The following is a 14,926-nucleotide window of genomic DNA, read 5'->3' on the forward strand; positions in this document are numbered from 1 at the left end:
CGCTTGTTTTGTGTGTTTCCCTTTAATTCATTCAGTGGGCGGGTCTTAGGGGACGGGCTTTCCGGGTGGAAGTCTGTCGTGTGGGAAGAGGAAAAGGCTGGTGACGGACAGGCCGACCTGACACTCAAAGCCGGCGAGTTGAGTTGGGCGTTCAGGAGAAACACCAGGATCTATGGCTGTCCGAGGGATGAACCTGTGCAGTATTTGTTGTCTGATCCTGTATTTCGTCGCGGCAGTGTTTGCGGGGTGAGTAACCGCTCATCCATTCTCGAACAAACTGCAGTGTTCAAAGCGTGTCGCCAGCTGGTACACATGTTGAATTGTGATTGGTCTACGCCTCTGGACCCTTATGTGAGTACCTTAGCCATGAGGAGGGTAACCTGAACCTTCATCTACACCGTTTCATTCAATTTCTTTTAGCTACATTTTGGGTTAATTTATCACTGTGAAGCCTTATGGACATTGGTTTTGATTTATGAGTTTGTGAGTGATTGTTTCTTATGTTCGCAAGCTTTCTACTGTCGCTAGCTATCTAGTCGCACCACTAGCTAGCTGCTAGCCGGCAATTGTAGTTCCCTGACACCTTTAACATTCGTCATCTATTTTCTCCTTACCTACATCAAACGGTGATATGCTCTAATGTATTCTATACATTATTCTTTATTTATATTCAGTGAATTAAAGAACAATTTACCACACGTTTGTATCATTCAATGTAGTTCAATGCTCGTGTAGGTAGATTAGGATCCCCGAAATGGTTACATTCTTATTTGTTTGAGCATACTCGTAATCCCCCTGAAAGCTTTGTATTTGGTCTTTCTTCGTCTGGGCCAAGACGTTTATCCAAACAATAAACGCTGCGAGAAATGACAGATCAGTGATTTGACCTGACGTATTGCATACACACTGCAGGCAGCTTTCATGTATGAAAGCTGCACTGATTTGATTCACGCTAGTCTGTTGTTTGGTTATTTCACTTGTGCAAGTGAACTTTTATAAATTCAACTCATTTTCATCTTTTGCAACTGTTTTATAGACGTGATTTCTATAAGATCCTGGGTGTAAGCAGATCTGCGACGGTCAAGGATATCAAAAAAGCTTACAGAAAGCTGGCTCTGCAGCTTCACCCAGACAGAAACCAAGATGATCCAAATGCTCAAGACAAGTTCGCGGACTTGGGGGCTGCCTATGAGGTAGGGTGCTGATCGACAGTGTATCTGTGCCCTGTCCTGTACGAGTACCTGTACTGTAGTCAGTAGCCAAGTTCCACCTGTGCTGATGTGATTGGATGCTGTGACTGGTTATGAATTCCCATGGGCGCGGAGGCAACACTTTCTGCTGTCACTGACGTGGGGACTGCTTGTTCTCTGCCACAGTAGTGTAAACGAAACCAGAATGAGAGCTGGAAATCATTGTAGCTACGGCAGATACAGGAATAGCGATAGTCTATGCCTTCTCAGTCCACAAAACCCAGCGACTGCCAAATTCAGTTGTTTTAATTATTTAAAATGGGCGATGATCATTGAATCGTATCGTCTGTAATATTTTAAGTTTTAGGTAGAACAGAAACCAAGAACTATGTGGTGTGTAACGTTAGCATTATTCCTTAGTAACGTTTGAAGCAAATAATGATGAAGAACTAGCTAACGTTAACATGCCAGGGAACTTGAATTTTAAAAGTTTAATAATATTCTTTGCAAAATTCTAACGTTAGCTAGCTAGCTAGCCAGAATGATAGATAATTGGCTTGCTAGCTTTGCCGACCCAGATGTCCATTGTTTGGCCGTCATTATGCTTTTTAACAAACTGAATTCACTCTAAATATATTAAACATTAAGCTAATATTTCTACGTAAATAAAATATTGAACGTTAACCAACAGAACTGCTTTTGAAACACTAGAGACAATAAAACTAAAATATTTCGAGCGGTTTATTCGTCAACGGCTATGGTTGTTATTGGAAACGAGACGTCCGGTTTGGATTGGTCGGGAAGACTGTGTGGACGCTCCTGATTGGTTGCTTTTGTGGGGTGAAAGTTGAGCCTAGATCACACGAAAATACTGAAGTGGAACATATGACATCTGGAGTTGTTGTAACATTATCAAAATGCAAAATTACTAGCAAACATGTACCCTATATTTTTAATGGAGTGTTCGATTTGATTTACTGAAGTATATTTGCATTATGTTAACGCATTAAATCGTGTGGCCACAAGGTGCTATCTGACGAAGAGAAAAGGAAGCAATACGATCAATATGGAGAGGAGGGGCTGAAGGAAGGACATCACAGCTCACATGGGGACATCTTCTCCAGGTCAGTAATGATTATATTTTTTATTTATCATTGAGGAAGAACATGAAAGTGTTCAAGTATCTTTTGTTTTCCAACAAAACAATTTTTGTTGTCAAAATAATCTCAACATATTTGCACTAATGCTGTTTATACTGATGTTGAGCCAATTTTGAGTTCTTTCAAAAGATAAAGTTCTTGTTCAACTCAGGGAAAGTCTGTTATCTATCTATTACGCAATTAAATATTTTTGGTTTCTATTATGTGATATCAGGCACAACTGACATGATGCAAAAATTCAGTTTTACATTTTTTTATTGTTTAATTCAGACTAATAGTGGGAGCTCAGTGCATGCTGCTGCTTGTTTAAGTTATGATCAGCAAAAATATACATGATATGCCTCTCCTTATCTTTCTGCACTGGCTACTGATTGACATTGACTGGTGACATTAAGCATTTGTAATCTCTCTCTCTGGTTTTTCTGCTTGCAGTCATTTTGTTGAATTAAATTTTTTATGAATACCTGCTGCTCAATTGCTCATTCTGCGCTGCAGTTTCTTTGGCGACTTTGGCTTCATGTTTGGCGGAAACCAGCGGCAGCAGGACCGGAACATTCCCCGGGGCAATGACATCGTGCTGGATCTGGAGGTCACACTCGAAGAGGTGTATTCTGGGAATTTTGTGGAAGTAAGTCACATGTGTGGAGACGGCTGAAGAAGTTCTGAATATGTGATTGTGCATATATGTGTATAATATGTATGTGTTTGCATGTGTCAGCAATGTATTGGTATGTTCTGTTTTCATTAAGGATTGACTTTAGCCTTGGCCGTGGCTGTATATACTAACAAAGAAAGTATTTTTCTCAGTTTCTCTTGCACGCTCACCTTCCTCATTCGCTTTGCTTGTCATCCTCAGGTTGTGCGTAACAAGCCGATAGCCAAGGAGGCTCCTGGGAAGAGGAAATGCAACTGTCGACAGGAAATGAGGACGACGCAACTGGGACCTGGGCGCTTCCAGATGACACAGGAAGTGGTCTGCGATGAGTGTCCCAATGTCAAGTGAGTGTCTTCACTGAGGGGAAAAAAGGCAACTTTATTAACTAGTAGTACTAGGCTTCCTCTGTACTGGGTAATCTCCAGATTGAATGTTAATAGTAACTTTTATCCAAAGTCATGAAGGGCAAGGGGAGTATTCACAGGGCTTAACTACCAAAGCTTCCCTGTATGAATGAAGGTCAATAAATATATGGCTGTCCATCTCCATTCAGACTGGTGAATGAGGAGAAGACACTGGAGGTTGAGATTGAACAGGGAGTGAGAGATGAGATGGAGTATCCCTTCATAGGAGAAGGTAAGGCATGCCTTCCTCTGCCTCTTATCCTGTACCCCAACTAACACAGCAAACTGTTGAGGAGTGAGATGGGCGGCATTTTGTGCATCAGCATGTGTGCACAATTTATTTGCATTGACTACGCATTGGTCTTGACATAAACAGTGTTAACTAAATATTTTGTTGTTTTGCCATGAAATCTCAGATCTTGGTTTACAAAAACAAAATCATTACAGAAAACAACTTTAGGAAAACAATTTTATAACACAAACACATCTGTATTTACTAATCTTGATGGTCAAGTTAACACTGGGCAGTTGATCTCCACTGAAGACATGGAGCCGGAATGTAAGCAGTGAGATTGCATACCACCTCCCCCTACCGGCTGCACTGGTAACTGCATTGCAGTCCACCATGCAGAAGTGTATTATAATGGTTCCAGTGCACCGATGGCTCTCTAACCTGTACCGTAACATTGTCTGTTTTTCCTCTCTCTGCAGGAGAACCTCATATCGATGGAGAACCAGGAGATTTGCGCTTCCGCATTAAAGTCATGAAGTAAGTCTGGAATTTTTTTATTATTTTGAAATGTAAATGCAGGATTATTCTTTCCAAACTTGTTTAAAAAACATAAAGGCTTGTCGTCAAGAAAAGCAGCCCCCCAATAAAATAGTTGGTTTTGCAAACCAAACACTTATATGTCTTGTAAAGATGTCCTGCTGAATGTTTATTTGGTCCAACCAAGCACTATCCTGGTTTTCCAATGCATATTGACCACTTAATCATTCACATTAACTTAATTTATAGCTTTTATTAAATATATATTAAATAAACAGACAAGGTAAAATTTTGATTTCCTTTTTTTTTTCTTACAAAAAAATTGTCTTGAATACAGAAACTCTGTACCTCTCTGCATTTGTTTACACTTATTTTTATCAATTTCTTGTGTTCTTTCTCTGGAAAACTGTTATAATACATTGACAAGTTCCCTGCCACTGGCCCCTCCCTCTCTCAGTCCTCTCTCGTGTTGATTGGCTGGTGATTCATGTGCGTGTCTCCTGTCAGGCACCCTGTGTTTGAGCGCAGGGGAGATGACCTTTACACCAATGTCACCATCTCCCTGGTGGAGGCGCTAGTGGGCTTCGAGATGGACATCAAACACCTCGATGGACACAAGGTGCATATACTTACACTTGCCTTTTATGAGTCGAGCATCATATGCTATCCTGTGCAGACTGTCAGTTATGGTTTGAATTTGACCAGTTGGAACCAGTGGCTGTTCCCAGTTTCCTTGGTTGTTATAACTGACACATGAAACACTTGAGTCCATTATTAAAGCAGACCGTGACATTTCTTTCACCTGTCACCAGTGATATTAACCGTGCCTCTTCGTCAGGTTCACATTGTGAGAGACAGGATCACCAAACCTGGAGCCAAACTGTGGAAAAAGGGGGAGGGCCTCCCCAACTTCGATAACAACAACATCCGTGGCTCTCTCATCGTCACCTTTGACGTGGAGTTCCCCAAAGAACAGCTGGACGAACAAGAAAAAGAGGGTGAGCAGGCGGGAGAAAGAGAACGGGAGACACACACACACACAGGGGTTAGAGTTGGGGCTGATGGGTTGAGAGCGAGCTGGAGGTGGTCAGAGAGTGGGACGGGTTGGAGTCCGTGGGAGGGACTCATGTTGTGCTCTGTTCTTCCAGGGGTAAGGCAGCTGCTGAAACAGGCATCAACACAGAAGGTGTACAATGGACTGCAGGGGTACTGACGTGTTGGCGGATTTCAGGATTTTTTCCACACGCACACTATCACATGGACACACAGAAACAAGCATTGGGGTGTATTTATTGTTCATAGATTGTACTCAGGACGGGTTGTCTTATTGTTTGCATTTTTATTTTTTAATATTTTGAAATAAAAATTTTAGTTTTGTTTTTTTGAATTTTAATTTTGTTTTAAACCCCCCATTTCTTTACTTACCTTTTTTCAAATGGACAATTGTGGGTGACAACATGTGTATCCTTTTCATTTTTAATTCCCAAACTGGAATTTTTAAATATACAAGTATATTTAAATATTTGTTTGATGTTTTTCTTTTCTTGAATAATTCCGTGCTTCCCAGTTTGAATAGGGAGAAATCTCAAGTGATCAGTCACACTACAGACACAGGCTGATCTAAAAGGAACTTGCATTTCCACTTCCCCTCTCTCAGCTGGACTGGCCTGAAGAGTTGAACTCCATTAGTGATGAAGGACTGAGCCTTCAGAATCTAAGGTCTTGAGCAACAGCTGATTCTGGGATGGCTCTTTGAAATAGTTTTATTATTACTTTATTTCTTTTCTTCTTTTATTTTTTACAATTTTTATTTTCAGGACTGTTAACGCAAAAAAAAAAAAAGTGGAACTTGGTTTGCATTCTTTTTTCCACTTCCATGGTACAAATTCCGTTTCAAATTCTAAGGCCGAGTGTCCTTCAGTCTTAATGCTTTTTTGTGTTCATCCCGTGACTGAGTCATAACTTTGCCCGTCATTGTGTTTGTTCTCCATGGTGTTTTTTTCTGGGCTTTTTTGTCCATTTTTGGGCTGCCTTTACCACGACAGCCTAGATCTTTCCTCTGGACTGTATCTGACAGAAAGGGACTGTAGTGAACAAAAAAAAAAAAAAAAGCATTTTCTAGAATGTTCTGTTGGAAGGGGGGAGGGGGGGTAATTTTCAATCGAGAACTTCAATAAAAAAATGTATTATAATACTTATGTAGTTTTCCTGTGGTAGATTCCAGTTGTGACTTAATGCCACTCTCTTCTGAACCTACTGCTCTTTGTCCTGAACTTTAAGTAACCTATGAATTTTTTTTTATTCTTTCAAAGATTTTTATTTTTTATTCTTTAATTTGGTCGTTGCTGAAATTAAACAGGTAAGAAACAAGGAAAAATGTATACATTTCTTAAATATGTCACTCTGAAAGAACATAGCATTTAGACTGGAAACTGGGGGGGAAAAGAAGCCACTAAAACAAACAGCAACTGAAGATGGCTGTAGTACAGGCCTTGCAGAGTATCACCAGGGAAAATACCCTGTGTTTCGTGATGTAAGTGGGTCTCAGATTTAAGGCAGTCATTCAATGCAAAGGAATTGCAAACAAGTACTAAATATGACAACTTAAAGGTTATGTTTATTCGTCCAATTACTTTTGGTCCCCAAAAATGGGGGAATAATGTAAAGTGCTGTGGAAAAAAAGTATCCTGATTTGCTCTATTATTGCACGTTTGTCACACTGAATTGTTTCAGATCTGTTGACAAAATGTAATATTAGATAAAGAGAGCCAACACAAAACACATTTCTTTAATTATTTAATTTATTCAATGAAAAATGTTTAACACCCATATCACGCATGTGAAACGGTAATTGCTGAAGTTAAACTTAACTGGTTGTACTACTTTTAGTAGCAATAACTGCTTAAAATTATTCCTATAATTCTTTGCAGAACTGCTGTAATTCAGACAAATCATTTCAGTTTTCAAGCATGAACTGCTCATTTCAGGTCTTGTCAACACCAATCTGTATTGGGGTCAAGTCCGGACTATGACTAGGCCACTCCAAAACTTTAATTTTGTTTATTTTCAGCCATTCAGTTGTGGACTTGCCTTTGTGTTTTGGATTGTTGTCATGCTGCATAACCCAACTGCCATCCAGCTTCTGCTCACGGACAGATGACCGGGCAGTCTCCTTAAGAATTTTCTGGCACAGAGCAGAATTCGTGGTTCCTTCCACAGTGGCAAGTCATCCAGGTACCGAGGCAGCAAAGCATCCCCACACTATCACACTACCACCACTGTGAATGACAGTTGTTGTGATGTTATTCTGAAATGCTGTATTTGCTTTATGCCAGACATAATGGGACCTGTTCCTCTTTTGACTCGTCTGTCCATATAATATAATCCTAAAAGGCTTGGGGATCATCTTAGTGTTTTTTTCTTTAGCAAATGTGAGATGAGCATTGATGTTTTTCTAGCTTTGCAGTGGTTTCCACTTGCTGCGCTCCCATTAATCCAATTTTTGCCAAGTCTCTTTATTACTGTCATGAACACTGACAGTAGCTGACGTGAGAGAGGCCTGCAGTTCTTAAGATATTCATGCAATGAATTTCAAAGCAATGGAAATTGTGCTTCTTGTATTGTGTAATGATACCAAGTCTCTGATCAAACATTTGAGAGAACAGGCAATAATTTATTTTGTTGATAAGCACAAGATATCTGTACCACATTTTTGTCAACATATCTGTTTAGTCAGTTTTTTTTTTGTTTATTCATCCTCCTCTGGCTTCATAGGGACCAATATGGTGTAAAAAAAAAAACCTTTTTCAATTTGGTTATCTGACGACTGTCTGAAAGGTTTATTCATTTATTTCCCCTCATTGCAGTATAACAATGATAATAGTGATTGATTATAGCAAGCAATGTCAGATATCTAATGGACAAGAATCCTGTCTGTACGAATATTTTAACATTTGATCGAGGGTCTTTACGCTATGCACCGGTTCATATGTTGTCCTAAGTATTATATTGTAAAACTTTAGCTTTACCTTAGCCAGCATTTTAGTTTTAAATTTTTGATGTTCAACGTTTTCGATCCGCTCGCGGCTCTAAGCGCGTGCATGTATGTCATCGCCATGTCAACGTCAAGTGGCTGACATTGGCATGAGTTTGCTAACTTCTGATGTGATGTCGTCGTACTAGCAAACGTTAGCTACAGACAAACTGCTTTGTAATACTAAGCAATTAAGTTGTCAATATAATTTACCCTTTGTGTAAAAACGAATGCCTGTATAGTCTTCTTTGTTAAAGGCCAGCCTGCCCGTCGAATACATTACAGTGAAGTACAGTAATGATTACACCTCTGAGGATGCTAATTAGGCTACTGTAGGCTACAGTAAAATACTTTGGCTGTATAGCTATCGTTAACTTATAACAGACTATCGAATAGTAGACTGTCAATACTTTACAGACGACCTATAACTTAACAATAACGGGCGCATTAATATCGGATAACTTCCTATATTCCAGAAGATGGACATTTTTCAGAAAATCGAGAAGATTGGCGAGGGAACATATGGTGTTGTTTATAAGGCAAAAAATAAAGTAACAGGCCAATCCGTAGCGTTGAAAAAGATTCGCCTTGACGCGTGAGTAGCAAATTAATTTTCTTTATCGTAGTATTCGATATCCCATTAACGTTACGCTATTTTTAACGTAAAATTAATCGCATGTCTTGCTAATATGATTCATAACTAGATTGTAATGCAGTTCACGTTATATGCTAGTTAATAGATAACTTTAATAGAAACATCTAAAGCTGTCGATTTACTGTATGACGGTGGCGACAAGCTCGCTATTTTAAGCTTCAGGCCTAATTTAACTTTAGGTATGTTCGGTCTAGCACGTGTAGCTAGGTTTTTTCGTTGCTGTTACATTTGTAACCAGAGTTCACTTGTATTTGAGATAACATTTTAATAAAAAATGCTGCGAATTTACCATTTTATTCCTTTCAGAGATACTGAGGGCGTGCCAAGCACCGCCATAAGAGAGATATCACTTCTGAAGGAACTGAATCATCCTAACATAGTGAAGTAAGTCCAACTCCATTTCCATGGAGATCATTATACGGATTATATATTATTCGTTAAAGCTGGCCAGTGTAATTTTCCTATTACATTTACAATATTCTTCTCAGCCTGTGTGGGTATATTAAAGGTACAGATAAAGATGTGTTTTCTGTCAAATGTGTGTGTGCATACCTCAAGTTGCTAGTTTATATAAACTGTCACAGTCAATAAATAATATTTCTTGGTAAAGATAGAATCTGAATCCCTACCCTAGGTCAAAATGTTTTGACACCATTAAATATGAAGTTCATCGACTTTGTGTCATGCTACAACTATTCGCTGGACACATAGATATTTGTACTGCAGGTACGGTAATCTTTTGGTTAAACAGACAGAATCTCGTCTTGCTGCTGTAGGCTTCTGGATGTGGTCCACACTGAGAAGAAGCTGTACCTTGTGTTTGAGTATCTGAACCAGGACCTGAAAAAGTACATGGACTCCTCCCAGCCCTTGGGCCTGACCCTCCCTCTGATTCAGGTCAGACACGCTCCACCCTTTATATACCTTATTCACTTTCAGTACATCCATGCATGTATTTTGTTTTAATGCAGAACACCTCATGGACATGACTTGTAAATAAGTCAATCACACACACACACACACACACCCACTCACTCACTCACTCATACACACCCATACCCACTCACTCACTCATACACGCACACACACACTCTCTCACTCATGTTCAGCAGGCTGATGATTCTCCACAAGGGGGAGCTATTAGCATAACCATGGTGCATCAATGACACAGCATGAGTCCTTGTTCCAGTTGTCAGTGTCAGTGTAGAAGTAGCGTTACCAGCTCAGTCTTCTCCATCACTTTTGCATGTGTCATATCTCCTGTGTCCCTGTTCACACTAAGTTAGTGTCCCGAATGTAACCCTAAATCATTTTACCCAGTATCAGGCCCAACTCTGACACTGTTGTGAGTCTCGTGTCCTTTGCATGGTCCTCTTCAGAGCTACGTGTACCAGCTGCTGCAGGGCATCGCCTTCTGCCACTCCCACCGCGTGGTCCACCGCGACCTGAAGCCCCAGAACCTGCTGCTCAACCAGGCCGGGGCCATCAAGCTGGCGGATTTCGGGCTGGCCCGCGCGTTCGGGGTGCCGCTGCGCAGCTACACGCACGAGGTCCCGCCGCCGCCGTCGCTTCGCCGTCACGTCCACGCCGCCCCCTCTCCGCGTCCGCCATTATCGCTGCCGGACTCCTCCTCCCTAGCCTGCCCTCCGTCCTGCTGTCTCATTACAGCTGTCCCTCTTCAGCGCTGGTATCTGAGCTGTGTGTAACATGTCCAAGGGCTGTAACTGCCATTGGGAACGCTGAGGTCATGTCCTCTGCTCCCCCCCCCCCCCCCATGTCCATTTCCCAAGTGTGTATTTAATTTCACTCTTTAGTGAGAGAACATCTGTTGCAGTTCATTTAGGAGGGGAATGAGTGGTCTTTAATATTTTCTCAAATTTAAGTGTAATCTAGAGTAATACGTACAGCATTTACATCTTTAAGTGCATCCTCAATTAAACAACTAAAGTAATGGGAGAAAAAGAGCATACCCTGACCTAGTCCCCTACCCTCACCCCCCCCCACCCCCCCCCCCCCCCCCCCCCAGCTGAGTCTCTTGACCTCTGCGTGTTTTTGGTCCTGCTTACGGCCCAGAACATTCCGTCACGGGGAGCTATTGTTGGCTGAGGTCTGATGCGGATCAGTTGTGCTGGTTTCAGAGGTTGTGATTCAGCAGCCTGAAATGGCAGCACTCTCTCATTCTATCTCTGTCCTGTGTGAGCAATCGTCACAGTATCAGCCAAGGGCATAATTTATGGGGGGAGGGGGGGTTACAACCCCCCTCAGTACAAAACAAAACAGGCCAAATAACCCCCCCCCCCCCAGTAGTATGAGAAAAATGATTTGATATCATAAAGATGGGGATTTAATGTTGTTGTTTTGGATATACTGATCAGTAATCTGAAGAATGTTCCTCTTAGACAATTAACTGGAAATGATTGTTTCGCATCTGTTCCTTTGAAAATTTTGGCGTGGCCCCTGGACCCCCCTACAGGGTTTCAGCTCTCTCGATCTATGCACTTAATACACCTTTGGTACCAGCTAATAATGCCCTAGGGTCCATTGCTGGAAGCCGGTGAGTTTGTTGTTAGTTGTGAAGCCGTGGCGGGTGTTTCCCTCTCCGCTTGTGAAGGTGGTGACGCTGTGGTACAGAGCGCCCGAAATCCTGCTGGGCTGCAAGTACTACTCTACCGCCGTGGACATCTGGAGCATCGGCTGCATCTTCGCAGAGATGGTGAGCCCCCGACCCCCCCCCATAACCCTGCCCCCCCCCCCTCGCTCAGAGTCTCCCACCCGCAGTCACGCATGTGCACGCATGTGGGAGATTTTTAACGGGTAACGGCTCTGTCAGGGTCACAGAGAGCGCTACAGAGCTTTCTTCTCTCTGCCATGACAGAGGCGATGAGTGAGGCGTCGCATGCGCTCAGTAAAATGCGATTCACGTCCTGTCGGATCAATAGACGCACTTAACCTCTTAACGCTACATCGTTGGTAGAAGGCTGAGTGCACTGGAGCGTAGCTCAGCTAGCCTGTCTCTGTGAATCATTCAGGATGTTTTCAGTCCCCCTCCCCGTCAGCACACTCAGATTTAAACGCTCAAAGGCCCTTTTAATAGGCCTCACCTGGCCCGGGCAGCCGCTAGGAGGCGATGTGAAGCAGACGCTTTTCTCCCAGGTCGCCAAGCGTCCCCTGTTCCCCGGCGACTCGGAGATCGACCAGCTGTTCCGGATCTTCAAGAAGCTGGGCACCCCCAACGAGGGGGTGTGGCCCGGGGTGTCGCAGCTGCCCGACTACAAGTCCCGCTTCCCCCGGTGGGCCCCCCAGGACCTGTCCAAGATCACCCCGAAACTGCAGCCCTCTGGACTGGACCTGCTGCAGGTCTGTGCCCCTGGACCCACCTTTTCAATCTGAATTACCGTCCCTCTCTCCTCCTGCCACTATTAAAGCTAACTTCACAACACATCACATTCCCGGTTAATGCTATGAAAATGGCCTGTGGTGTTATTTTCTTGATCGTAACTTTGTGAAATTGCGAGTTATGAAATATTTAAGTCAATGCAACGAGGTGCATTTCTGAGGCGATGGTTCCAGCCTGGAGGTTTGTGCCTCTGTGCAAGCTGACCGTGACAGCAGTAAATGGGTCCTGAGAGGCATTGCACCTAACGATCCACAGCCGTGAGAACTCACCTGCATTTCTGCTGCTGCTGCACTCAGAAGTAAAGGTTCAGTGGGGGTACATTTTTGTTCTTCGAGAAACAAATTTCCCAAATGTACCCTGAAAGTACAATAAAGTTCTTTGGGCACTGATGAGTACCGTTTACAAGCAAGAATGGTACAAATGCATTATTAAAACCATGGCTGGGGTTATAATTTTATGTACCTATAGGGTACCACCCCAGTGACAAGCATTGTGCCTTTTTGAGCACTCTTTTCTTACATTGTACTGTCGCTCTTCTTGCTGTCGTTTTGCCACCTGCTTCCTGTTTGCATTTGCGTCTCCTGGCTTCACTTCCCAGGGGCTGTTTTTGCACCTGCCATGAGCTTGCTGGTTGCCACACACTGACTCTGCTATTTGCAGGGTGATCTGGGGCATTCAAATTATATCTTCCAGTTTATCTTTCCCTTTTCCCATTTTGGTTTCATAACAATGGTTTGTCCTTTTTATATTTGCTCTCCCAGATGGACATTTCTTTTCCCGTTAATGTTCCTCTATTTAATGATTTCTCACGTTTCATTTTGGCATGCATAGTGGCCATCCTACCAGCAGAGGGCAGCAAATGACAAGCATACAAATGGCAGTCGAGTTTAATTCTCAGTAACTAGTTCAGAGGTTGGAATTAAGGCTGTTGATTGGTTCATGGTGATTGGAGTGCTGAAGGAGAGGAGCATGCAGCTAAAAGCAGTACAATCATTCAGGGAAGGGCACAGTCATCATGGGGCAGCCAATGAGGGATGCTTTTCCATAAGCTAAAAATCATGTTTTAATTGTATTACTCATTGCTGAATTGCTATGATTTTAGATAAGTACAGTTAATTTATGCAGTTCTAGTGAAGTTTTGGTAGAAAACATTACTCAGACATCAGAAAAGTGTGTTCACCAAAAACTACACTTTCACATTGCTTGTTGAATTGCTGTTATTATAGATAATAAATGCCATTTATTTATGCTGCTGTTATGAGGTAGTTTTGGTAGGAAATATTACTCTGGTTTCATGAGAAAGGCGTGTCCAGAACTATACCTTTATGTCCAAAATCTTATTGTCCGTGAGAGATAGTAAATGACTTCTTCCTGTCTTCCCCCCCCCCCCCCCCCTTAGCAACTACTGCTCTACGACCCGTCCCAGCGCATATCAGCCAAGGCCGCTCTGACCCACCCCTACTTCCAGGACATGGGGAGCTGAGTGTGAGGAGGGGTGGGGGCTCCTGCTTGGTCCTGCCGCCCCCCCCCACCACGCGACACCCCCCCCAGGCTGAGGAGGGCCACGCCACGCTTGTGCATTTCAGGTCCTTTGTTCTGTCTGTTTCGCTGAGTTTCGGGTGCTCTGAAAGGCCGTCGCTCGCTCAGGGGGCCTGTCACCACCCCCCGTGGGGCCACAGGAACCCACAACCCTGCGTCCCCTCTGAGCGACCGATTCCCTGTTCACCGTGAGCTCGTGTCCTTTCCTGTGGAATGTGAGAAGGTTTGGACGTTTCTTTTTGACATAACGGGAGGTGGTTAAGAACAGTTTGTTTGTTGGTTTGCTTGTTTGTCCTTTATTTATTGTTGAAGTTCAGAAGTTATTTTTTTATACTGCATGGAATGACTATAAATGCATGCCAGTTTTAACTTTGAATAAAATTTCCGCTTTGCTGATTGGTTACTTGGTGGTCAAAGTAATGTTGCTTTGTTGCCAGCGCGTGTCATTAATGTTGAAAGAGTGTCCTGCGTAAGTCGTGTATAAATATTAATTAAGGGACTGTCCCAGTGCAGTCAGATACAGTGGACCAATCCCCCGGACCACACCCAACTACATCCAGAATTTTATACATGGGATAGTTTGGATGTGTTTCTATAGCAACCAGATAGACACAAGCACGTTTTTATCTGCAACAGGCTGCTGGCCTTTATCTTGAGTATTGATTAAGGTTTTACGGCTGTAATAGACTTGGTTTATTGGCGAGATTACGCAGCTTTAGTGTCTTTAATCAGGTTATGGTAAAATGTGTAGCGGCAAAATGGGCCTTTGTCTGCGTATTGAGACCCTGGGCTGCAAGACTGAGTGTGCCTGTCTGTCAGTAGGGCTCTGTAAAGCTGTGTGTCAGTAGGGTTCTGTAAAGTTGTGTGTCAGTAGTGTCAGTAGGGCTCTGTAAAGCTGAGTGTCAGTAGGGCTCTGTAAAGCTGAGTGTCAGTAGTGTCAGTACGGCTCTGTAAAGCTGAGTGTCAGTAGGGCTCTGTAAAGCTGGGTGTCAGTAGTGTCAGTAGGTCTCTGTAAAGCTGAGTGTCAGTAGGTCTCTGTAAAGCTGAGTGTCAGTAGTGTCAGTAATGCTCTGTAAAGCTGAGTGTCAGTAGTGTCAGTAGGGCTCTGTAAAGCTGAGTGTCAG

At 42.8% G+C, this 14,926-nt stretch overlaps 2 protein-coding genes across 2 annotated transcripts; both read left to right on the plus strand.

Annotated features, from left to right (window-relative positions):
- The first annotated feature begins 49 nt into the window (after nt 1-49).
- On the plus strand, nt 50-6,289 carry dnajb11 (DnaJ heat shock protein family (Hsp40) member B11). The gene is made up of 10 exons (XM_035410085.1): nt 50-246; nt 1,037-1,193; nt 2,217-2,314; nt 2,846-2,978; nt 3,207-3,349; nt 3,559-3,641; nt 4,121-4,178; nt 4,686-4,797; nt 5,017-5,176; nt 5,327-6,289. Exons 1-10 carry the CDS (start codon nt 173-175, stop codon nt 5,389-5,391), a joined length of 1,083 nt encoding a protein of 360 aa, XP_035265976.1. The 5' UTR covers nt 50-172; the 3' UTR covers nt 5,392-6,289.
- Nucleotides 6,290-8,139: 1,850 nt separating this feature from the next.
- LOC118223482 (cyclin-dependent kinase 2-like) lies at nt 8,140-14,205 on the plus strand. The gene is made up of 8 exons (XM_035410086.1): nt 8,140-8,388; nt 8,688-8,806; nt 9,173-9,250; nt 9,643-9,763; nt 10,246-10,416; nt 11,478-11,579; nt 12,020-12,223; nt 13,663-14,205. Exons 2-8 carry the CDS (start codon nt 8,691-8,693, stop codon nt 13,744-13,746), a joined length of 876 nt encoding a protein of 291 aa, XP_035265977.1. The 5' UTR covers nt 8,140-8,388; nt 8,688-8,690; the 3' UTR covers nt 13,747-14,205.
- The last annotated feature ends 721 nt before the right edge of the window (nt 14,206-14,926 follow it).

Source organism: Anguilla anguilla, chromosome 3 (genome assembly GCF_013347855.1).
Source record: "Anguilla anguilla isolate fAngAng1 chromosome 3, fAngAng1.pri, whole genome shotgun sequence".
Classification (NCBI taxonomy): Eukaryota; Metazoa; Chordata; class Actinopteri; order Anguilliformes; family Anguillidae; genus Anguilla; species Anguilla anguilla.